Source organism: Mustela erminea, chromosome 20 (genome assembly GCF_009829155.1).
Source record: "Mustela erminea isolate mMusErm1 chromosome 20, mMusErm1.Pri, whole genome shotgun sequence".
Taxonomy (NCBI): Eukaryota; Metazoa; Chordata; class Mammalia; order Carnivora; family Mustelidae; genus Mustela; species Mustela erminea.
The window spans coordinates 19,987,470-20,013,795 of NC_045633.1; the positions used below are offsets into that span (position 1 = coordinate 19,987,470).

General features: G+C 43.2%; 1 protein-coding gene across 1 annotated transcript; it reads left to right on the plus strand.

The window, feature by feature from the left end:
• LOC116581449 (ectonucleotide pyrophosphatase/phosphodiesterase family member 7-like) lies at nt 1-25,957 on the plus strand. The gene is made up of 5 exons (XM_032328626.1): nt 1-250; nt 14,690-14,835; nt 22,666-23,292; nt 25,354-25,591; nt 25,908-25,957. Exons 1-5 carry the CDS (start codon nt 1-3, stop codon nt 25,955-25,957), a joined length of 1,311 nt encoding a protein of 436 aa, XP_032184517.1.
• Nucleotides 25,958-26,326: the final 369 nt, after the last annotated feature.

Here is a 26,326-nt window from a genome sequence, read left to right on the forward strand (position 1 = left end):
ATGACAGGGCTTGGGGTCCTCACACTGCTGCTGTCTGTCCTGCTGGGCTGGGCCAGCTGCCACCCTGTCCCCGGGAGGAAGAACTTCAACAAGCTGCTGCTGATCTCCTTCGATGGCTTCCGCTGGAACTATGACCAGGATGTGGACACCCCCAATATGGACCGTCTGGCCTGGGAGGGCGTGAAGGCCAAGTACCTCACGCCACCCTTTGTGACCATGACCTCCCCATCCCATTTCACCACCATCTCTGGTAAGTTTCAATCTGTAGCCAGTCCACCAATGCTGGTGGAAGCCCCCGTATCTGTCATTCCCTGAAACAGAGCCCAATTTCAGTCAGCCCTTGGGAGAGTGAGGCAATTCATGCAACTGGAAGAAGCACTAGCTTAGAATATTATGGTTTCTAAAACCCTGCTGGCTATAGGGCACCAGCCTGCGGAGAGAATCAAGACCATAGCTGCAGCCTCTCCAGCCCCCATTCCCTGCTCCCCAGGCCCACCCACCCTCCATTTGGCTAATGTTCTTTCCCAAAACTAAATCATTAAAAGAACTTTATAAAAATAATAAAAAATTAAACTTTAGAGAACTAGATGAGATTAGATGGCTCCCTGGCTTATTATTGAAGAGGTGGAGCAATACTATGGGCCTTTTCTCGGGATTTTTTTGTTTGGTTGGTTTTGGGTTTTTTTTTTTAAGATTTATTTATTTATTTATTTGACAGACAGAGATCACAAGTCGGCAGAGAGGCAGGCAGAGACAGAGAGAGGGGGAAGCAGTCTCCCCGCTGAGCAGAGAGCCTGTCGTAGGGCTCCATCCCAGGACCCTGGGATCATGACCTGAGCTGAAGGCAGAGGCTTCAACCCACTGAGCCACCCAGGCATCCCTTTGTTTTTGTTTTTAAAGATTGTATTTCTTTATTTGAGAGAGAGAGGGAAAGCATGCGTGGGGTGGAGGGGCAGAGAGAAAGGGAGAAGCAGACTCCCCACTCAGCAGGGAGCCTGACATGGGACTTGATCGTAGGACCCCAGGATCATGACCTGAGCTAAAGGTAGACACAGCCAACTGAGCCACCCCTGTGCCCCATCAATATGATCTTTGAAGAGAATTCAAAATTATCTTTCTGTGGCCCAGAAAGTCCCATGACCTGGCCCCTGACCCACTCTCCTTTGGCCGCTCTCATCTCTCTTCCCTTCACTCGGTTCTCTTCAGATCACAAAGGTAATTTGCTTATGTCTCCACCCAGCCCCCAACTGCCTCAGGGCCTCTGCCCTCACCAGTCTCCACAGATCACCCGGAGCATGTAGTCCAAATGGGGGAGATAGACATTAGACAAGAAGATACACTAACAGACCTCACTGCAACTAGGAGAGGCATTGAGAAGGAAGAGGAGAGTTTCTTCAGAAGACAGCAAGGGAACCTGACTTGAAATTGGAGGCAGGAAAAGGCTGAGAAGGAACAGTTGAACTGAGAACTGAAAGAGACCTCAGGAGACAAAGAGAAAGGAAAAGTATTCCAGGCTGAGGGAAGGGTATGTTCAAGGTCTCTGTGAGAGGAAGGATTGTGGTCATTCCAGAATCCCAGTTGCCAAAATGCAATGGATTTCACTGAAGTAAGAATAAGAATTGTTTCTGTTCCTCCAACATGGGCCTGGAGCTGGGCATGTGCTAGGTGCTTTGGCTTCTATATCTCCAGTACAAAAGTACTGCAAAGCAAGTGTTGTCCCCATTCCACAGTGAGAAAACTAAAGCTCAGGCTGAAAAACTCATCAGTCACTTGGCCAAGAAGTGGGCAAGAGGGAAGCCAGGTCTGGAACAAGTGTGTCCCTAGCCACCCAGAACTAAGTTCTGCCCAGCTATGAGCCTGGGATCCACATGGATACTACCTCTCATGAGGTAGGGAATGGTGCCTGGCAGCGTGAGCCTCACCCCTACCCAGAGAACCACTCCCTTGGGGTCCATGGCATCTCCAGGAGCCTCTGAAATGAGACAAAACTGCTGGTATGTTTTTCAGAAGAGGGTTTTATCACTTCCATCAGACTCTCAAAGGGGCCCTTGAATCAGAAACTTAAAAAATAAAGCTGAACAACCACTCAGAGGGATATTTGCTGAGAGAGATTTTCCTATATGTAAACTCTTTGAGAGGCAAGTCATTTGGGAACTATTAGTGCCAGGAAACAGGAACTAAATAGCCCTTTTCTGGAGAAAGTGAGTGCTACTTCCCAGTGGCATTAACTTTATAATACTTAAAAGATCTCCCATGGGCAGATTCTGGGTCCCTGAACACTGAGAATATGATGGGCACAAAATATTATAAGGCATGCCCACCTTTTATTTATTCCCAGAAGGTTTTCAATAAGACGATACAAACAGTAGGAGCAAATTTTAAAAATTATAAAATCACTCTAACTCCTCTCCTACACTCATTGCCAGTGGGGAATAGAAATGGGTACAGTTGCAATGCAGGGTAATTTGGCAACAACCAATACAATCAGGAACATACAAATTTTCTTATTTGGCAATTTCACTTGTAGGACTTTATCCTACAGATGATATATATATCTGCTGGGTAGAAAACGATGTACAGTGTACATACGAAGTTATTCATTGCATTGGCATTCGTAACCACAGCAAAAATAGAAAACAAGCTAGCTAGCCACCCATAAGCGAATGGCTAAATAAAATACCAGACATCCATGGAATGGCAAAATCTGTTACCTTTAAAAGGGAAAATGAGGTAGTTCTTTATGCCCTGATAGGAAGCTATCTCCAAAATGGATTAAGTGACAAAAGCAGGAGGCAAAGAATGTGTGTGTTTATATGGGTTCCTATAATATAAATGTACACATATGTGCATACAATTACTTATAGATGTATAGGACCTCTGGATAAATAAACAAGAAACTGGATATACTGGTTCCTCCAGGAAGGGCAGGGGGTGGGAGACTTTGAACTGTAACCCCTGTGTACTTTTTAGATCTTGGACCATGTGAAATGTATTACCTATAAATAACAAAATGCTATACACCAAACCACCTTTTTAATTTGCCCACTGTGGAAAGAACATGCTCTTTTGAACCCTCTATTTATAAGCAGACTTGCCATTTATTGAGCAGGTGAACATTCACTCTGCTTCAACTTTAGAAAAGGTTTTCCAACCGCAGCACTATTGACATTTGGGACCAGATTTTTCTCTTGTGGGGTAGGGGGAGTATCATGTGCACTGTGGAATAGCAAGCTCATCCCTGGCCTGTAAACCCACTAGATAGATGCCAGGAGCACCCCCTCTTCCCAATGTGACAACCAAAAATGTCTCCAGACATCGCCCAATGTCTGCTCAGGGAGCAAACTGGCCTCCAGCTGGAAACCCCTGCCTTGAATGGTAGAACCTAATACCTGGCTTATGAAAATGCTAAGCAGGTACCATCATCATCAAATCCTTCAACTCCTATAATTGTGATTTGAAGTCAGGACAGTTACACTCTTTACAGGTGAGCTATCTGGATTCAAAGACATACAAATCTTTTCTGGGACAGAGGTAAGATTCTTACCAACCTCTGGATGGTTACAGACACTGATTTCTCAATCCCTGCCCTCCAGCATGACTATGACCCACCAGTGTCTTTGATTCTATTTATGTAATCATTCCAAACCCCTCTGAATATTGCCCATCCTCATAGCTTCCAGGAAAACAAGTATATATCTTGAGTATGTTGTTAATGAAACAAGAGGCCACCCCGGGCCCAGTAAAATTCCCAGCATTTGTCTTCATGAGCTGGGCTCAAGCAGACCTTTGTATGACTCCAGTATGGGAAAGAATCATCCATAATAGAAAAAATAATGGATAAAATTCATGCTTGCAGCACCCAAAGACCTCATCAGATTCCGTGGTATAGGCCTGACACAAAATACGATAAAGGGGACTCTCTTAGCTCAACAACTAATTAATTGGTATTCTTACGAACACCTCCAGGCAGTTTAACAGGAAAGAGAGGTGATGAGGAGGAACCTGTCACACTGCTTCACTTCTCAGCTGCAATACTACACACAGCTCCAACACAGACTCAGGTCCGAGAAGCCATGTGGCCACTCCTCTAAGCTTCCTAGACAGAGATCAAGGGGCAAGGGCCAGGTGGTCTCAGGCAAGGATCAAGGCCAGGAAAAGCCACGTCCCAGGCACAAGGACCCATGAGCAAGCCTCCCTAAGACAACTGACTTAGCTGCCCAGCATCAGAACGCTGGGCCTCCTACAGCGTCTGCTGCCTTCATCTGGCAGCCGGACCTCCTCATGGCTGGGTGCTGTCAGGTGTATGGATATCTCAGCCCCCACCCCACAGCCAAGGTCACATGGCCCTCATCAGTTTTCCCTGATACTGGTAAAGAAAGTCTTCCTGGAGAGTTTTTTTTAAAAGGGTTTCTAACATATTCATTCCTTCATTCAACAATTATTGTTTGAGCATCCCCTTTAAGACTGTAAGCTGGTACAGTGGCCAGCTACACTTAAGTGTTTCCAAGGTCTTGCCACTTAACAGGGCTTGGCCCACGACACAGGCTCATGTCCCCTGTGTTCCCAGATCCAACAGATCCCACGGATCTTTTGCGGGGGGCAGGGGTGGTGTTTCCTTTTCTCTGTGGCTCTGCCAGGGAGAAAGATGAAGAGCCATTTCTTGTGGATCCTTCTGCCTTTTTGTTTCCTTTCTCTGACAGTTCAGGGAATCTGACAGGCAAATGTGTTCTCACTCAGCTGTGTCCCCCCAAAAACTTTTTCTGCACCCCAGCTCCTCTATGGGACAGAGCTTAGGAGAAATACCCACAGTCCATGCTTCTTCCATGGCATCCTCTCCTTTAAGCAGAGAGGACAAAGTCCTCAGCAAAAAACTGAGGGAGGGAGGATTTCTGAAATGTCCTACCTTATCAGCTCTCCATGTGGGAAAATCTACATCCTTACAAAGAATGTGCATTTTTCCTCCAACTATCAGCCCTTGCAGCACCACCTGCAAGAGGTGGAAGTGGGGCACCTATCTAGGATCAAAGCTCCCAAGAGCAAAGCAAGCCCTGGCTCTGGGGGAAACATTTTCCCTCCGGTTCCCCAACACTGGGCACTGGGCAGGCCTGCATGTTAATCAACTTCGCTCCCTCCCCCACGAAATGAGTCATTATAAGATAAGATAAGATGTTTTCTTCTTCCCACCTTTCCCACCTGGCTTCATCACCCCCACCCCCCACACACACACACACACACACACACACACACACACACACACACACACACACAGGCTTGGCCACAGCTCCTGGAAGTTTCTTGAAATAGAATGACGTATTAGTTTTCTATGGTTGCAGAACCAGTTACCACAAACGTAACGGCTTAGAACAACACCCATGTATTATCCCTCAGTTTCCTCAGCCTGATGGGGCTTTTGATGAGGGTGTGCAGTCCAGCAGTCCAGTACTCAGTCCCAACAAATCACACCTTCACCTGTGGGGTGGCTCATAGGGCATGGGCTCCCTGTGGATTCAGTAACCACACGTGCAACAGCCACCTCCCAGCACATCCCCCCCTACTCTCTCCGAACTGTCCCAATTCCCTTCAGATCTCACCAAAATGAAAAGCCATTCTCTGAGGGTTAGCGGCTCATTCTGCTAGTTTAAATCACCAGATTCCTTCTCCCTCTCCAGAAGCCTGTACTTACTGCTCCATCACTGGTAATGACAGTGAACATTTCTGCAATCTCAGTTTTTATTGCAAAGTGATTGAGGACCAGGGAGAATAACTTATGCTGCTGAAACTAAGGAAATCCCGCCAAGCAAGTGGTGGGTGGATAGGAAGTCTTATGGCAGCAGCATATATTTTTCTCCCCCAAGGAACCTACTGACAGTAAGAAGCTATCACCACCATGATTCAGACAAAGGCTATGGAAAATGTAAGCTGTGATATTATAATTTGACAATCTTAAATCTAGTCAAATAGATATAGATCAGAGGTGAAAAGGGGACTCTGGTAATTGGAGGGTGGTTGAGAATAATAAAAGTGAGGTCCTCTCTGCTCAACATTTTCTCCTTCCTTGAAAGGGTACTCGTTGATAGGATCATTTTCCCTACCAGGCAGAAATTAAGTCTCTCCTAATTCCAGAACCCCACCAGGGCAACCCCAAAACTAGAGCCATCATTTTGTAACTCTATAGACTGTGTACAGCACCATTCTAGGGAAGTTATTTTCATGAATGCTACGTGGGTAGTATCCCCTGGAGGTGCACAAGGCACCATTTACACAAATGATAAGTTGCTTACATTCTATCCCAAAACCAATTTGTAAGGGGTAAAAATTCCTCACAGATGTTAAAACCCATCATGAATCCATGACTCTCCTTCCACCTGAAACAGGAGCAAAGGAAGCACGGCCAAATGTACTTAGATGATCTTTAAGACTAGGGTCAGGTTCTCAATGTCTCACCACTGACATTTTGGGCCAAATCATTCTTTGTCTTATGGGGGCTGTCCTATGCTTTATAGCGTGTTTAGCAGCATTCTTGGCCTCTGTTCACTAGATGCCAGCAGCATCCCTTCCGTGGTTGTGACAACCAAGTGTCTCCAGACATAGCCACATGTTCCTTGGGGGTGCAAAATCACCCTCTAGTTGAGAAACCTTGGACTAGATGTATAATATACAAATCACATAATCAGAGAGCCAAAGGTCACCCATGTGACTCTAACCAGTAAAAAACACAGAGTTTGAAAGAGGTAAAAGAGATAGGTAAAGGAAATTAAATTTCTGCCGCTGGTAACAATACAAGCCCAGTAGATGTTGTTGGAAACCTAGTTAGAAGATGCTATAGACCTTCATCAGCTCCCATCCTGCTTCCCCAGAAATAACTCTCCATTGAAAAATTCCTCTAAGTCCCAAAACAGTTCCCCCCAAAACACAGATGAACAAAGCAAAGAAACTCACAGATGGAGACAGAAAAGATGTGCTTCCAACATCAGTCATTTCCACAAGAAGGGAAAAATGGAAGTCATGAAAATAATTGAAAAAAAAGGAAGGCTGGAAAACTAGGATTATTTCCTAACTTGTCATGATGCTAATTTCCAACATGTAGAATGTAGATGTAGATGTCTCAGGACTATGGATTACAAAGGAGAAAGTGTCAGCCCAAACACCACAGCAACTGAGACAAAAATCGTGACTGCTCCAAATCCCAAGGCCTTGAGTAAGAGAAGTTGGAAACACTTGAAACTGACAGCATGGGTGTATTAGTTTCCTGTTGCTGCTGTAACAAAGTACAATAATCTGGGTGGCTTAAAACAACAGAAAGTCTAGAGGCTAGAAGGCCAAAATCAAGGTATCAGTGGGTCATGCTTCCTCCACAAGTTCTAGGGGAGAATCTTTCCTTGCCTCTCCGGGCTCTGGTAGCTGCCAGCATTCCCTGATTTGTGGCCGCACCATTCCAGTATCTGCCTCCATGGTCACACTGCTTCCTCCTTTTCTCTCTGTGTCCTCTCCTCTTCTGCGTCTTATAAAGGGGTTTAGAGCCAACATGGATAATCTCTTCATGTTATGATTTTCAGGATGATCTCTTCATGTCAAGATCCTTAACTACATCCATAAAGACCTAGTTTCTAAATAAAGCAACATTCTGGGAATAAGAATATGGACATATAATTTGGGGGGGTATCAATTCAACTCACTATAGTGGTCAGAGGAGAAAATGAAGTGAGGAAAAAAATGCAGAGGACAGATTCCATTTCCATGACAGTGGTTAGTAAGGCAGGACAAGGGTAGAACTGTGTGTTAAAAGAGTTCCCAGGTGAAACTTAAGCACTGCCCGCTGATTCCAGCTACTCAAAGAGATAAAATTTCTGTTTTTGACAGCAGATTAAAGGAAGAGGTGGAGAGTATGAAAGCCCACTCTCTGTTGGCCTAGTTCCTACAGAATCATGCCTCTGCCTTAGGGCCATTCTCAAGCCTTATTCAAGGATAAAATGATTTATGGATAGCCATAATTAAAAAGCAATGTCAAAAAGAAGCAACAACAGCATTTTTTATTTGCACTTACACATGAGCAAGAGCCTTTTCGTAAAATGGGCAAGCTAGGGTTTAATATTCTCTGTCCAAAAAAGGGCTGCCATCATGAGTGCTAGTGTTGGAGACAAGCCAATTCTATAGCAGGAATTGATAAGGTTTTAAATTTTGATTGGCTTACCTGTCCTCATTTCAAGTACTTTTTTTATGGGTCCAGTGGATTATCAATGGGTGGCACTCTGGGTGTGTAAACTTGAGTAAGTGTGGTTTTGAGCATCAGTGGGGGCTGTTTCCCATTCATGTCTTGGCTGTGGTTCTCAATGGGCTTGTCAGCTCAAGAATGAAACATTGGGTTGATTTAAGGTGGTTGGTTGACTTGATTTGGCAACTGTTCTTCCTCACTGATTTCATACTAGCTGGTTAACAAGCTGTTTTCTTCTTTGGTTTTGGGAATGTGAAATTAATGAATCACAAATCAGAAGGAAAATGAAGATATGCTTATAGTTTATACAGTAGATTAATTTAAAGGAATTAGTGAATAACACATAGCAATTCCTCAAATTATTGTTAAATAAATAGATGCATTAAAGTATATCTACACCCAAGTGGACAACCTATAAATATACACTGTTACATCTGAAAATTAGGAACAGAGCAAATGTTTGGAAGAGAGTGGGAGGAACGCCCTTATTAAGTTATTAAGTTATGGCATGGTTTCTTTTAATCCCACTAAAATATCTTTTTTCCCAAAAATGACTTCAGACTAAATCAGGTTCTATCTCCTACTTGCTCAGATCATACCTGAACTGGGGCAGAGGTAAGAGGAAGTTTGTTCAGTTAAATTCAACAAATATTTGTTGAATGTCTAATAAGGGTAAATCCCTATGCTTTGTGCCATGGAGATTCCAGAATAAATGAGCCATAACCTTACTCTTAGGAAGCTTGTAAACTAATAGAAAAAACATATTTGTAGGCAATCATCTGAAATTCAAGAGGAAATGAGATGGATGCTAAGTGGAAAGTATAAGCAGGATGGAATGGCATGAGTGCCATGTGTGCCCAATTCCAATGACACTCCCTGACAGCCCACATCAGTTGCACAGGCACCCATTTCTCATATGATCTGAATGACCATGAAGGTTTGCATCTAGACAGATCTAATCTAGGTCTACAGTCTAAGTCAGCTCAGTCTGACCTTAGGATAAGGGAATAAAAGGAGTGGTTTTCATCTATCACAAGCCAAGGAATAGCCCAGAACAGTGGCAAAAACCAAAAACTTTGCAAGTTCTAGAGCAGGGCTTCTGGGCCAAGAATCCAGGACTGAGATGATAAGAAAAAGCAAGTCATGCACCATCTCAGCCATTTTTTTTCATCATCATAATCAAAAAAGAAAGAACTTCAGCAGTCTTACAGGGTAGATGCCAAACCCTATTTTTAGTTCAAACTTTGGAACTCTCTCAAGCCATCTAACAATGGCCAAACTGGTCATTTGTCCACAACAACACAACTGGACAATATTGTTCACTTATTTCCAAGTGCTTATCACGAGAGAAGTTTAGGTCATTAACAAAAAAGCACTAAGCAATCTCAGGCTACATAATCCTTTCAGCGGCATAACTGACAATGGATACAACTGGGGCAGGTAATTATAAAACAACCTCTATCTACTTCTACCCAAGCAGGGAACTGCTTAGTTTTAATAGTTAAAAATCATGGCAGATACAAGTGACATTTGAACAATATGGGGGTTAGTGGTGGTAACACAGTCGAATCCATGTATAACTTTTGACTCCCCAAAATTTAACTACTGATAGCCTACCATTGACCAGAAGCCTTACCGATAACATGGACAATTAATACATATTTTATATATTATATTCTATATTCTTACAATAAAGTAAGCTAGATGAAAGAAAATGTTATTAAGAAAATCATAAGTAAGAGAAAATACACTAACAGTACTATAGTGTATTTATCAAAAACAATCTGTTGTATAAGTGCACCCACACAATTCAAGCCCATGTTGTTCAAGGTTGGACTACATTTGCACTTGCCTTCTATGAGGCTCCAATGTCACCTCCTCTGTGAAGCCTTCCCTGATCCCCTCTTTTCTGTGTTCTCACCGCACTTTATTCAGCATTGGAGCACTCCTCACCAGCTATGTCAGGGAATAACAGCCATAAAACATAGAAATCCTTTCACATTAGCTCAAGGGAAAGGACTGCCCTGTAAGGCTCTACCAGACAAAGTCAAGCAAGGGAACCAAATGAGAGACGATGGCAAATGGAGTTAGAGAAACCAGACCTTATGTTTCTGGCTCTCATTAGTCCAGTGTCCTTCCAGTCAGCCCCAGGAACTCTCCTTTCTCTGTTTCACTTGCGCACCACCAGCTTTCTCTTTCTGCTCATGGCCCATCATGGTAGGCTTCTCAGAGCCCACCACCAGATGACTAGTCATTTCATCTCTTGGTTTAAGTCTTGAGAGAGAGAACTGGGTTTCTTACCAACCAACTGAATGTGGGGAGGAGATGCCACATGGTACAAATACGGTGTCTAGACCTGCCTCTCAGCAAGGCCTACAAGAAGGGGAATCCTACGAGAAGGTGCCTGATAGCATTGCAGGTACTCCAGAACATGCTCTCTCTTTTTTTAACTCTCTCTCCCCTCTCCCCTAGGCTGTAAATGCCCTGGGACATCAAGGATAATACCTGGCTCAAACGTTTGAGAAAGAGGATTTGGATCCAACACTAGACTTGATGGTTTCCTAAATTCACCCTGCAAGTATTTGGGAAATAAATAAATGTCAGTCTCTGAGAATCAAGAAAAGGGAGTCAAATCTAGCTGGGTTGGTTCCCACACCTGAGAGGCTCAGTTGGGTGAATTTACCCACACTTCGCCATAAATGGCATGGTGTGGGAGTAGGTATTGTACCCTGATTAAAGCATAATTAGCAAGCAGCAGGAATCACGTTCTCTAGGAGAGCTTATCCTACTTCCTTTTTAACTTCCACATCACAGACATTGAAATGACATGGATGACAGACTCTCAGAATGGATAAAGCCGGAAAGGACCTTGGAAATCATTAACTCTCTCATTTTACAGGGAGAAAACTAAGTCCCAGGGAGAAAGCAAGTGCTTACAAGAGCCAAAACCAAACCCGGATGTCCCGTCTCTGAGAGCAGTGCCCCTTCTGTAGCACTGTACTGTAGTAAGGGCTATGTCATCTGACCCAAGTGAAACCAGTTCCTTTGCAGCTACTGGAACCCCAGGCATGGTCAACAGTGTTGCCTTCACGCAGCTTTCCAGCCTGGTAACTGATTGTCTTCAGAGTTGAAAATGCAGTTATAGTAAAACTGATTGCCACTCCCTGCAGCTGTTCATTTCTTAGCTTTTCCCCTCTTCTGTCTTATTCTACCCACATTCTAGAAGTGGTCCTTAACCAGGATAAACAGCCTAGAGCAACAGGAAGATGGAACCAAAGGGGCAGTGGAAATTTCTGCTGGGTCATTAGTGGTCCCAGCTGCTGGCTGGATGTAGAACATGCCTTTAAGTGTCAGGGTGAAAATAAACCAAACACTATGGAGACAGTTTCCTTTGTGCAATTACTGGGACTAACCATGCCACAGAATAGAAGAGTCATGCTCCCTGAACTCATTTTAGGTTAGGTATTTGAAACCTGGGTAACATCTCTTTGAGTGGAAAATGGTTCTGTGATTGGTTCCCAAGCTAGTCTACTTGACTGATATTATAACTGACATCTGGATCCCAGAACCTGGAAGCCAGAATCATTAAGGTCCAGGAGGGGGGAGTTTCTGTGTCCATGGCATCCTCTGCTTCCTCCAATCCCTCCTCCAAATCCTCCCAGTGGCTTTGCTTCCCCAAGATACTGGAGTACTCCAGGCTTTGACAGCTGCCTCTCCCCACTTTGGTCCCTCAGATGAACTACTGTCAACCCAGATTTTGGAGTAATGGGCAGTCTGCTAGAACTAACCCACATGTATGTGTGAATGACTAACAGTTCCTAAAACAATGGTTCTGACATGTCAGTGGGGTATGTCAGGGGGCACTAGAACCACCTGGAGAGCTTATGAAATGTAGGATCCCAGACCTCATTCAAGAAGTGTGAATTCAACAAGGGCTAGAGTGGAGACCAGGGAATTTGTGAGGGTTTGTTTGGTTGCTTTTTGTTTTGTTTTGTTTTTGAGAGAGAGAGGGAGAGGGAGAGCGAGCGCAGGCATGAACAGAGGGGAAGGGCAGAGGGAGAAGCAGACTCCCTGCTGAGCAAGGAGTCCCACGCGACTTAGGGCTCAATCTTAGGACTCTGAGATCATGACCTGAGCCGAAGGCAGATACCTAACCAACTGAGCCACTCAGGCTCCCCAGGAATTTGTGTTTTTTAACAAGCAGTTCAGTTGATTCTAATGTTGGTGGTATAAAATACCATGGATAAATACTAGAATAGGTGAAGTGCCAGATGTTTGTAAATTCCAGTGATTTGTTCTTTACTAGCCAGGAAGAGTCACAAAGAACAGAATCCAGGATTTGCAGGCAAAAAAAAAAAAAAAAACAAGGCAAAAGCAAGCTATCCCTGGGTGAACTGTCTCTGTGCTTCCATTTCACCTACTATGATATGGCATGGATCAGCCATGAGAAAGCTCCCACACTATAACAAGGAAATATGCTACAACATGGATGAACCTGGAAAACATAAAGCTAAGTAAAAGAAACCAGACACAAAATGTCACATATTGTGAGATCTCATTTCTATGAGATGTCCAGAACAGGTAAAACTATAGAGACAGAAAGAAGATTAAAGGCTAGCAGGAGATGGGGGAGTGACTGCTTGAGTACAGTCTCCTTTTGGGGTGATGAACATGCCCTGGAACTAGAAAGAGGTGATTATTGCACAACATTGTGACTATACTAAATGCTACTGAATTGTATACTTTAAAATGTTAATGGAGGGGTGTCTGGGTGGCTCAGTGGGTTAAAGCCTCTGCCTTCGGCTCAGGTCATGATCCCTGGGACTTGGGATCGAGCCCTGCATCAGGCTCTCTGCTCTGCAGGGAGCCTTCTTCCTCCTCTCTCTCTCTGCCTACTTATGATCTCTGTCTGTCAAATAAATAAATCAAATCTTTAAATAAATAAATAAAATAAAATGTTAATGGAGAATTTTATGCTATATGAATTTCACCTATTTAAAAAAAAAAAAAAAAAGCATGGGCTATAACCAAGCCTCCTGGGTTCAAAGGCCAGTTCTGCTACATGATCTTGAACAAACTCTGTGCCTATTTCCTTAAAGGGGGAAATCTCTAAAAGAGGGGCTATAATAGTAGCCACCTCACAGAGTTGTTGGGAGCATGGGATGAGTTAATCCCCCTATAAATTTAGGAAATGTGTTGGTTTTTATGACATGACAGTAAATATGTACCATACTTTCATCACACAAACACTACCTGCTATTATTCAGGCAACCAAGGCCAGGCAGGTTAGGGGCTTATTTAAGTTCACACAGCATGTTCAAAAGCCAAGCTGCGGTTGGCACCCAGCTCTCTTGGGCTCTAAGTCCATGGTCTTCCCCTGCTGACCATCCAGTTTGATCCCTGACCAGGAATCTTGACCCCAAAGCCCTAATCCCTGACAGCAGCACAACTTATTTTCAGTGCCCCTAAGCATGATCTACCTATAAGACAGAAACACTAAAGCAACAACTGTTTTTGCTTCTTCCCACCTGAAAGCCTTGGCCGTCCTAGGGGGATTTTACCCACCATCAGCCTGGCAATGAGTCTGTGCTAGTGGAGAGCTTTCCCTTCTTGGTTCCCGTGACCATCAAGTTCTGGTCACAGTATGTCCTGCATTGATTTAACTTGGAAATAGGAGAAATCGTCACTATCTTATTATAATCAGCAGGGTCACCCAGAGGATTCTGTCCCAGCAGGTAAGGAAGTGTACTCAGCTGTCCCCTTGGATCTCTTGGTTCACTCTTTAGAGTGTCCCCCAACACACACTCCTCTTTTCCCTGGTACAATTTAAGACCACAGGTTTTTTTCTATATTGGTTCAATTCTTATGCTTTCAAGAATAATCTAGCTTAATCACATTCTCCAGCATCTGCTTTCCCTAAGTAGAGAGAAGTAAGTCTATAGCCATTTATGTCTAGAAATCCTTCCTGATTCCATTGTTTTCCTCAAACAGTATGGGAGTCCTAGGGTAAACCCTGGGATGTTTGCCAAGAATTAGGTCCACTGGATATTCAATATTGAATCAGATCATCACAAGCAGAAGATAAGGAAAATCATCCCACAGGAAATATCCAAATTCTAGGCTCTTACCTTCTAGACACAGAACAACCCAAGTAACCTGGCCTCCCCTTGCCCTGCCTTCCCTCCCATATCAGGTTCCACAGCCAATCCCAGCTTCCTCCAGGACTCTGAGGTCTGTTCCAGGAACAGATCCAGTCTGGCAGTTGTGAGATACAATTAGCCCTTCCTTTATGCCTACCAACATTTGCACCTCCAGAAAACCAAGTCAGAAGCCCCAGGGTAGCCACCCCGAGCAAAAATCCCCCAGAAGAAGTAGGCCGACCAGAAGGGTATTGAGAGAGGTCTTAAGATCACTTTGATAGCCCTAGCAGCATCCATTCACAGAACTTATCAGTACCTTCCCCCTTTCATTCCCAAGGTCGCTGGATTGAAGATCACGGAGTCATTCACAACATGATGTTTAATACAGAGACACAATGGAAGTACTCCTTCAAAACTACACAGAACAAGACTGAGTGGTGGGACAATGGTGTTCTCCCCCTCTGGATCACAGCCCAGAGACAGGTACTATCAGAAACCCTAGGTTGGTTTCCAGGGATATTGCCTCTCATTCCTAAGCATGTGGGATGAGGGTTGGAAGCTGTGACCTTGAGAAAGTGACTTAACTTCTCTAAACATGTTTCCCTAAATGCGTAATGGGAATAATGATGATGTGCTTATTTAATAGATTTTATGTAAGCATTAAATGAAATATGCATTTAACCATTATCAATGGATGAGTCTCTATGAGGGCAGAGTCTGGCTGAATCATGATTATACCTCCAAGGCTCACCATAGGATCTGAACTCAGCAGCCCTTTCATAAATATCTGTTTATACTCTTGCCTCAGACTTAAGCATAAAAGCCCTTAAGAATGAAGCTGACCATTTAATGAATCTTTAGACCATGAAAAGCTCTGAGAACATTCACTTGAAAGGATTCCAGTGGCCATTTACTATTGCTTCAAAAAGGCAGAAATCAGAGCTACATGTTTATAAAAGTCCCCGCCCCAAAACTGCTGTCAGCTTTGTATTTTCTTTTTTTTTTTAATATTTTATTTATTTGTTTGATAGTGAGAAAGAGAGAGAGAGAGCACACACACAAGTAGGGGGAGCAGCAGGCAGAAGGAGAAGCAGGCCTTCTGCCAAGCAGGGAGCCTGATGCGGGGCTCAATCCCAGGATCCTGGAATCATGACCTGAGCCAAAGGCAGACACTTAATGACTGAGCCACCCAGGCGCCCCCAGCTTTGTATTTTCTTAAACAGCTTACACAGTCATCGCTTCAGAGTAGAATCTCTCTCCCCAAGACACCACTTTGCTCCAAAGATCCCCTTGCACTGGAGCTCCATCTCTGTGCTCCAGCATACAGAGTGTGTCCTGCTGCAAGGTGGTACTGTTGCCTCTCAGAAGGCAGGCTGTGGACTTGGACTCCTGGAGAAGGATCTGGCCAGCTCCACCTTTCTCCAGCTGCCTGTCCTTGGGCAAAACCCTCCTCCCTGTGCTTGATTTGCCCCACCCATAAAATGAAGATTGTCAGAGTCCCTGCTTCTTAAGCCCATTACGAAGGTTAACTGAGATAATGCATGTAACATGCTGAAAACTAAATGTTCAAAAACTATTAGTCATTAAAGGAGGCTGAATCATTTTAGCACTTCAGCTGGTCACTACAGCTTTAAGCCAGAACTATCCAATGGAACTTTCTTTGATGATAGACATGTTCAACTGTGCATGGTCGAACATGGAAGCCACTAGCCACACGTGGTTACTGAGCCCTTGAAATGTGACTAGTGAGACTGAGGAACCAAATTTTTAATTGCATTTAAATTTTATTAATTTCAATTTAAATCTAAATACCACATGTGGTTAAGGACTACCGTACTGGACAGCATAGCTCTAAATGAATCAGAGGAGGCTGTCAGTGATTCTATCTCAGCTTTATTTTTCCCTTAACTGTTATGCTCTAGATTCCTTCCTCTTCTGTCACATTTTTTCACTTTAAGGCAGAAACCATGCAAATAAATTCTGCCCCCTCAAGAAAATAACACTAATAACACCTTCTATGTGCCTAGTACTGATTTAAGTGCTTTACATTTATTAATTTATAACAGTTTTTTTAAGACTTTATTTATTTATTTGACAGAGAGAGAACACAAGTAGGCAGAGAGGCAGGCAGAGAGAGAGGAGGAAGCAGGCTCCCTGCTGAGCAGAGAGCCCAATGCGGGACTTGATCCCAGGACCCTGAGATCATGACCTGAGCCTAAGGCAGCGGCTTAACCCACTGAGCCACCCAGGCACCCAATTTATAACAGTTCTTAAGTAGGTATTAGGATTATGCCCACTTAACAGGTGAGCAAACTTTTTTGTAACTTCTAAAGTTACAAAGCTAGCAAGAGGCAAATCTAAGATTTTAACTCACTCAGAGTTCAGCAACTCTTAACTCTTAACTATAACATAGTATTACTTCCTTGGCTGAAACATTCAGCCATGGGTTTTATAGTGAATCACCTATTTGTCTTGCTCCTAGGGAGGTCTGGGCGGTCTTCATTAATTTAGTGTTCAAAACCCAGGGCCTTTCTAGTCTCTTGCTACACTATTTGTTCATTGGCACAAGGTTTCTGGTAGCATTCTTTCCTGTAGTTTTTCTTATTCATGGTTCTTGTCTCATTGCCATTTATTTTCAGGACGTGTTTCCTTCTGCTCAATTCATAATCAGAGTGTTCTTCCTCTTTGCTGAATTCATAAGTGGTTGTGCAAAAACAGGATCTGGTGCAGGGCCAGACGATTGACAACACGCCATGGGTTTGGCAAGTGAAAATCAAGCTGGTATATCTCATTCTACCACTGACATCTCCTGCCATGGGACAGGGCCACTGGCCAGCTCCCCGAGGAGTTGGCAGGAAAGCTGCTGCAATCAGAGCAAACCTGTGGCCCTAGGTCAGCCCCACAGTAACAGCATACCAAACGGCCCTAAATGTCATTCAGGGGTCCATCTATATTACCAGGCAGAACTATAATGGAGTGGCCTAACCTCTAACCATCACTGGGAAAATCCATCCTTCTCCAGGTGGGCTTTGTGGAGATTGATGCATCCACCTTTAATAGGACGAAAATGTTTTCCTTCCATGACATTAATGCTGCCAGAGTCTAACAAGATACATAAGAACTGACATGCGTTGTGGATGATGCCTAAAAGATGGGATTCCTGGCCACCTTTGAGTCCATTATTCACATCCAAGAACATATCCACACTCCAGCAGGACTTCAGTAATGGTCAGGGGATAAACAGAGAGGGTCCATTCAAAGCAAGCTCAGATTTTAAATGAGTATGCCTGATAACGGAATATAATTAATGGCTGAAGTGGTTCACCAAGTTAAGAAGTCCTAATCCTCAGAGAAGGGCAGGCAGCCATGACTTTAAGACCCAGGAAAACCATAAAAAACCTAGGAGCATGTATTACCTTTCTGTGGAGGAGCTATAGAGCATATTAAGGAGTGAAATGGTGGGGGATAATCTGAGTGAGAACCCCATGGCTTCCAAAAGTCTGTATCAGGACCATGGTAGGCTACAACCAGGAGGGGATTTGGAGAGAAGGTGGGGAGGGCAGCTATGATTTTCATTGTAAACCAAGTCTCATAGACAATAGCTTCCAAACTTGGAAGAGCTGTGAGCAGGATGGTGCCAGCTGCTTCTGCCTAGAGCATTAATAACAAGATAATTCATTCCAATATTGGCCCAAACCATGTCTTTATTATGCATCATAAAGGTTCTAAGAATAATGATCTGACCTGTGAAAGGGTGTGGGAGGGGGAGAATATAGAATCTGGGCCGTCTGGCTCCTTCTGTTCAGTGACTCCTCTAGAGCCCAGAAAAGCAATGAAAACAACTCAGATCAACCTTGACTTCTGAATTTCACATACATAGAGTCCATGTCTTTCTACCCAATCACTTCCTAGAAGGAGGAACTCCTTTCCCTAAACCATACATACTTTCTTTTTTTTTTTTTTTTTAAGATTTTATTTATTTACTTGACAGACAGAGATCACAAGTAGGCAGAGAGGCAGAGAGAGAGGAGGAAGCAGGCTCCCTGCTAAGCAGAGAGCCCGATGTGAGGCTCCATCCCAGGACCCTGGGATCATGACCTGAGCCGAAAACAGAGGCTTTAACCCACTGAGCCACCCAGGCGCCCCAAAACCATACATACTTTCCACCAAAGCACAACCATGACGAAATGTTCGGGGGCCTTCCTAAGACATGTGTACCTTGTGACTATCCACTCTGTCCTAAAGGAAGAGACAAGACAAAACGCAAAACCAAACTGAAACTTCTGTTCTAATGATTAGTTCTGAGGAGTTTGGTGGACTCTGTACAAAACCAAAGGACATTGCCTATAGGAAGTACCAACTCTTGTTTTAAAAAAGCAACTTAAGAGTAATAGCCACATTGATGCAACACTACACTAAGGGAGAATAATGAACCTAATAAAACCAGTGATTTTCCAATTGCTATTGCTACTGGAAACACTGATTATGCTAATTAAAGGGTAGAATAGTAAATACCCACTCTTTTGCATCCAATTAAATGCTCAGATTATTTCTCAGAAGTATTTGTTGAAAATAGCACTTCTGATTATCCCGGGTCCCAAATAAATAGAGTCGTGTGTGTGTGTGTGTGTGTGTGTGTGTGTGTACACACTCAAACATACATTTCTTTCTGGAGCTTCTTTCATGTAACAGTTTAACTCTTAAAATCCCTAGGGGGCAAAGTGAAAAAAAAAATCACAGTTTCCTAAGACTATAGCTTGAAATATCTTTAAAGACGGTGTGTGTTGAGGGCGCCTGGGAGGCTCAGTTGGTTAAGCGACTCCCTTTGGCTCAGGTCATGATCCTGGAGTCCCGGGATGGAGTCCCACATCGGGCTTCCTGCTCAGCAGGGAGTCTGCTTCTCCCTCTGACCCTCCCCTTTCTTATACTCTCTCTCTCTCTCTCTCTCTCATTCTCTCTATCTCTCAAATAAATAAATAAAATCTTTAAAAAAATAAAAATAAAAAGAAGGTGTGTGTTGAGAACACAGCACAAGAAAACAATTTCAAGTTAGGAACTTCTGAGATTTAACATGCAAACATCAAGAAGTCAACTGGATATGCAGAGCTGCCTAAGTCCCTCAGAATGCCAATGTCATCTTATTCTAGATAATAAAATAGCCAGTCAAATTATGTTCTACAAAATGTTGAAAGTTTTATCCTTCCAGTCAATTCCATACTTCAGAGCAAAGTCAATTTATATTAAGTTAAACAAAGTACCACCATTAAAAACTGAGAATTATAAGTAATGCCAATCAGAAATGCAATAAATAAATATTAGAGGATTTGCAAGTTAAAGCAACCATAGAAATTCTATTATCAAAAATGAAAATGTGTTGCCTGAAGAGATTACAAATAAGATGCTAGAACCCAAAAAAGAAAGAGCTTCTGTAGCTCTTTACATAAGTTAATCAGGAGTGAGAATAGGATGGGTTTTGCACCCACAAAAGGAGATGTGATTCAGCATTCATTCAAAATCCACTTAACCAACAATTACCACCTACTCTGAGCCAGGCCTGTTCTATGTCCCAGAAAAAGAGTGGTCAATAAAATCAACATGGCCCCTGATCTCATGGAACTCACACTCTAAGGAAGGGAAATAGACGGTAAACAAGAAACACATTAAGATCATTTCAGATTGGGTAAAGTACTTTAAAGAAAATAAAATTAAATCACATGATAGAAAATGAACGCTGGAGGCCAGAGGGCCCAATGTTTCACCTATAGCAGTGGATAGCAGAGCTTCTGGAGCCTTGAAAAGTATTTAGCATTAAAACTTCTCGGGACGCCTGGGTGGCTCAGTTGGTTAAGCAGCTGCCTTTGGCTCAGGTCATGATCCCAGGGTCCTGGGATCGAGTCCCACATCGGGCTCCTTGCTCGGCGGGGAGCCTGCTTCTTCCTCTGCCTCTGCCTGCCTCTTTGTCTGCCTGTGCTCGCTTGCTCTCTCTCCCTCTGTCTCTTACAAATAAATAAATAAAATTTTAAAAAAAAAAAACAAAAAACAAAAAAACAAAAAAACAAAAAAAAAAACTTCTATCTTGGGGCAACTAGATGGCTCAGTCATTTAACAGCTACCTTTGGCTCAGGTCATGATCCCAGGGTCCTGGGATCAACGCCCTCATCAGGCACCCTGCTCAGTGGGAACCCTTGTTATCCTTCCCCCACTTCCCCTGCTTATGTTTTCTCTCCCACCGTGTTTTTCTCTGTCAAATAAAATCTTTAAAAAAAAAAAAAAAAAACTTCTATCTTGGGGTACAGCGGCTCCATTGGTTGAGTGTCTGCCTTCAGCTCCATTATGATCCCAGGGTCCTGGGATTGAGGTCCACGTCAGACTCCCTGCTCAACAGGAAGTTGGTTTCCCCCTCTTCCTCTGCCCCACTGCTTCCTTGTGCTCACACTCTCTCTCTAATAAATAAATAAAAATCTTTTTAAAATTTTTCTATCTTATTTCAAGCTTCCTAAATGCAGAGCCTGAGGCAGGGATTTGGTGAATATAAGGCACTAAGGGAGAGTTTCAGGAGATGGGAGTGAGGGAAACTGACAGGATAGGATTTGAAAGAAGAGAAGGGAGCTGTGGTTGCAGTTAGAGATCAGTTTCAGCCTAATCCCCCAGAGCTCTGGAGCATTAAATTACACCCCCATGCTATCCCATCCTGAGGCAAGGAAGCTGGTCTTTGGTCCTCCTATCAGTCAATCACTGGCCATAGGCACCTAGGAGTGAAGAAGCAGTATGGAACACCTTACCAAGTGAAGCAAGATTTGGCCACTTAGCTGAAGGTAATTTTCCAGAACATGGAACAGCTGAAGTGAATGTGAGTGCACTGGCCCAAAAAGGGGATCTGGGTAGAAAACCAACAGCATCCCTCACAACTTCCAAATTGCTTTCCTGCTTCTCTCTCTCAAATAGTACATTGTAAGTTTTGTCATTACTCATGGATATAATTTTCTGCTCATTTGTCAACCAAATAGCCACAACCCAGGTGCCATTATCCCAAAAATCTTCCTGGTCATTTATGCTCCATACCAAATCAATATAGTGACATCACCCTTAGTTCTACTAAAATCAATGAACTTTTGTGTTTTTCAGAACATCCAAATATTGGGTGGTAGAAAAAGTGTCACAGTACAGCCTTCAAGCTAATAGTTTTACTGAGACAAAGGAAAGTACTTGCTCCCCAGATAAGTAGGACATTCATTCATTAAACCAAAATCCACTGAGCCCCTACTATGTGCCATGTCCTGATCAATGAGCTGCTTTACAACAACAGGACTTAGTGAGATGTGCCCATCTCATTGTTAATTCATTGGTGAGCAAACATAAAATTCTTTTTTTTCCTAACAGTTTTACCAAACTTTGTCAACAGCCACCTTTCTGCTTGGGGGATCACTTAAGAATATTTTCATTACTTTGAAATCGTGTGTTTTGTTAAAACAACCTGATTTGTGGTCCAAAGCTTTCCTCTAGCCCTTATTCCTCCTCCTCAGAAGTCCCAAGATCAAATCTCTTTGGCTCTGACTGGGACATGGGCCCAAGGCTGACTGCTGTGGCCAGTGGAAGTAGTGTCCTCTGATTGGCCAGGCCACAACCAAATCCCACCTCTGGAGCCTGATGTGGAAAAAACACATCCCAAATCAGCCATGAAGCAAGGGCAGAGTCTCTAGGGGAAGTCAGGGTTCTCTGAACCATTGGAGGGGGAGTGGGTGCTGGGCTGGCAAACATATTAAGTGTTCACTACACACATCGGGGAAGGCTTTGTGGTGGTTTGCTATACCTGGAAGCAAAGAAAAGAATGTCTACCACATGCCAAAACACAACCTCTACCACTTTATCTTAAAGTTAGCTGACTTAATCCTCACAAAAATAACATCAACTTTTTGGCATTTTACATGTGGAAACACGAAATATAAGAGATTAAAGAATTCACTCACCATCACGAAAACAGAATGTACCATTTTTCCTCCATTCCAAGGAACTTCTTTTCATTTTGCCGTCTCTGAAGCTGGAGTGCATCTTACAATCAGTGGAGTATCATGGTTTCACTGGCAGCACTTTTTTTTTAGTAGCACATAAAATAATAGCATGTCTTGCAATGGTGTTATGGATTTGATGAGATCCTGGTAAAGCCAGGAATGAAGTCCAACGCCTTCTGATTCCAAGGCTCCCATGTTCTCTATGTCTCTGGACTAGGGCAGGGACATCAACAAGCCAGGCTTCACTTGTTATGAAAAAGATATGAGAAACAGTCCTGATAGAATTTTCTTCTTATCCTTGCAGGGGAGGAAGACAGCATCATTCCACTATCCTGGAGGAGGTGCGAAGTACAAAGGAGAGGCTGTCCAGCGGTCCCTGGTAGAGTCTTACACTCACCCAGACAGCAATGAGACAGAGTGGAGGGAGAACATTGACATTGTCATGAACTGGTTCACTAAGGAAGATTTTGACTTTGTAACTCTGTACTATGGAGAGCCAGATAATGTGGGACACAAATTCGGGCCTGAGACAGAGAACAGAAGGGTGATTATTCAGCAAATCGACAGAACCATCGGGTACCTGGTGGAAGCCATTGAGAGGCACAGCTTGACCAAGAACCTCAATGTCATCATCACATCAGACCACGGCATGACCACAGTGAAAAAGGAGCCCAACGTCACTGAGATCCTCTTGACCAACTACATTAAGTTCAGGGACTTAGTCAAGTTTGACATTGTGGATTATGGTGGCTTTGGGATGCTCCTGCCCAAACCAGGGCAAGAGGAAGCCGTTTACCAAGCGCTGAAGAATGCACACCCTCATCTCAATGTGTACAAGAAGGAGGAATTCCCAGAACGCTTCCATTTTGCTAAACACCAGCGGGTCCTGCCAATCGTGATGTATGCTGACTCTGGTTATAACATCAATGGGGTGAGTTGATTCTAAAATGAATAATGTCATCTTGGGTCTTGGAGCCTCTAGAGAGGAACAGGTCTGAAAAAAAAATGAAAATATAAGTTGTAATCCACTGTTTCCTAAGTGTTCCCCATCCCCAACCCCACATCCCACCCAACCAACCCTGTCCCATGTTACCACTATGTAATAATAATGACAACATCCCTCCCTGACCAAGGCCCTGTTCAGCGCTGTACTAAAATTTTAACATGAATTATTTCATTTTTGTTTCCCCAGCCCCTAAAGATATTCTTATCTCCCCCATTTTAATGAGAATAAACCAAAGCTAGAGAGAAGTGATTTGGGATTAAAAGTAGATCCACCAAAAAACCCACCTGCTGGTTCCCCTTTGCACATATCAAAACTAATAATGAAAATAATAAGCAACCCTTTTCACAAAATTATACACAAATGCTCATAGCAGCATCATTCAAAATGACCAAGAAGTGAAAACAACCCAATTGCCCATCAGTTGATAAGTAGATAAATGAAATATGGTATATCCATATAATGGAATATTATGTTGCCATTAAAAGGAACAAAGTAGGGGGTGCCTGGGTGGCTCAGTGGGTTAAAGCCTCTGCCTTTGGCTCAGGTCATGATCCCAGGGTCCTGGGATCGAGCCCCACATCGGGCTCTCTGCTCTGCGGGGAGCCTGCTTCCTCCTCTCTTTCTCTGCCTGCCTCTCTGCCTACTTGTGATCTCTGTCAAATAAATAAATAAAATCTTAAAAAAAAAAAGGAACAAAGTACTGATACATGTTATAACTTGAATGAATTGTGAGAATGCTATGATGACCGAAAGAAATTAGATACAAAGGACTACATACTGTATGATTCTATTTAAATGAAATGTTTAGAATAGGCAAATATATAGAGAGAGATCACAAATTTGTGGTTGTCTAGAATAGGGAGTTGATGTCAGGAGAAAATGGGGAGTGACTGCTGAAGGATACAGGGTTTCTTTTGGGGGTGATGAGTGTTCCAAAATTGATTGTGGTGACAGTTCCACACCTCTGAGAAAAATTTTAAAATCTTCAAATTGTACATATGGTATACAAATCGTATCTCAACAAAGCTGTTATGAAAAATAAGCAAATCTAAAGAAGAAAATACCAAAATCAAGGCTAATTGTGAGACATAAGTGAGGTGGTCTGATGTTTGTAAACTACCAACTAATAATTCATGGCAGAACAAAGTTTAGGTGATATTTAAACATCGCATGACAGAAGACCATCCCAGGGATAGCTTGGAGAGTGCTTGTCCTAGGCTACGGACAGGAGTTAAACATTATAATCATGTCTGCAATCTGTATACTCCCATATTGCTACAAATTCAGAGTATAACAGGTTTGAGAAAACTCATAAGGTTATTGTTTAATATTGGTGGAAATAGTCACAGCAAAATGCAACAATTTATTGATATTTTGCAATCTCTCACACAGCCCAGAACACTGACGATATGTGCCCAAAGCTAAGGTCTTGCCAAGAAGAGATTCTACAGTCACTGGCCTCTTTGTAAGCCTGGTTCATGGCATAACAAGCTGAGAGTGAGGTGACGGGATTTAATGCAATAGTCACATTCCCAACAGAACCAACCAGCTTTGAGGGAATAGGGAACATTCTGAACTGGCCGTTAGGCAGAAAATTCTTGGAATCTCAGTGCCTCTCACTGAATACACTTCTCAGATCTCCATCCACCTGCCTGCTTTGGTGTGCACAGTGAAATAGGTGTTCCTCTTCTCTCTTTAGGATTGAGGAGCTTGCAAAACACATGAGGCCATCACCGGAGATACTGTGTTTGAGCTTATTATTATTATTATTGTCAGTATTATCTTCTTGCTGTGTCTAATGGCTACGCTTTCTTTATTCTCTTTCTTAAAGATCTTTCATTCCTTTTTTCTTTGGCACTGTAGAGCAGTGTGCTTCCTTGTCATTTAAATTTTCAAAGATCTCATGGATCTGACATGCATGACATAAGGATAGTTTTCTTTCAGGGGACTGGAATCTAAAATGGCTTTTTTGTTATTATTTTTCAGCGACTTATAATATATTTCAACAAGGGAGATCATGGCTTTGATAATGTCCACATGGACATGAAGACCATATTCAGAGCTTTTGGGCCAGATTTCAAGAAGAATCACGTAGCTGAGCCTTTTGACAGCATCCACATCTACCCACTCATGTGTAAGCTTCTGGGCGTTACCCCTGAACCCCACAATGGCTCCCTGGCCATCACCCAGGAAATGCTTGTGGACTCATATGACCAGCAGCCAGGTGAGATACAAAAACAACCAACAGAAAACTGATAGCGTGCTCTGTCCTGAGAAAAGAATCAAAAGGTTGGGGGGTGGGTGGGGGTTAGTGGCAGAATCAAGCAGAATAATCCTGTTTCCCGATAGCTTCGGTGCCCCCAGGGCAAGACAGCTGCAGCTCTAAACAGATAGAGGAGGAAGTAGGGAATCCCTCCACAGGTTGGTGGCATTTCATATAGTGCCTTTGGGGCAAAAGGAAGCCTCTGTATAGAAAATGTCAAGCAATAATCCTTGTCCTCAGAAATCGCATGCAGTCTGTACTCTGACGCCCCTTCTAGATACAGAAAAGCAGCCTTCATTCAACAACTCAGTCCTTGCTGGTGCCTGAAAGAAAGCTGCTCAAAGGGGAAGAATGAAGCCTTACCATTCCACTCACTGCTGAAAAAAGGGGGAAGGAGGTGGTTCCTGTAAATAAGGTTGCTAGTTCTTAAGACTTCAAAATCTTAAATGTGAACGATATAAAGGAAGAATGGAATCATCTCTGAGAATTCAGTTATTTGCAAACACTGGCCAGCTTTTCTTCTGCGAAAAGAAACTTAGGTGTGGCTCAGTGATTTTTCTTTCTTTTTTTTAAAGATTTTATTTATTTATTTGAAGAGATCACAAGTAGGCAAAGAGGCAGGCAGAGAGAGAGGAGGAAGCAGTCTCCCCACTGAGCAGAGAGCCCCATGCGGGGCCCAATCCCAGGACCCTGGGA

Bases quoted from the DNA above. Each gene is read 5' to 3' on its own strand.
- LOC116581449 (XM_032328626.1), top strand. From the start codon at position 1: ATGACAGGGCTTGGGGTCCTCACACTGCTGCTGTCTGTCCTGCTGGGC. The intron at 14,836-22,665 runs GTACTATCAGAA...TTATCCTTGCAG, and splicing joins GGATCACAGCCCAGAGACAG to GGGAGGAAGACAGCATCATT. The intron at 25,592-25,907 runs GTGAGATACAAA...CGCCCCTTCTAG, and splicing joins CTCATATGACCAGCAGCCAG to ATACAGAAAAGCAGCCTTCA.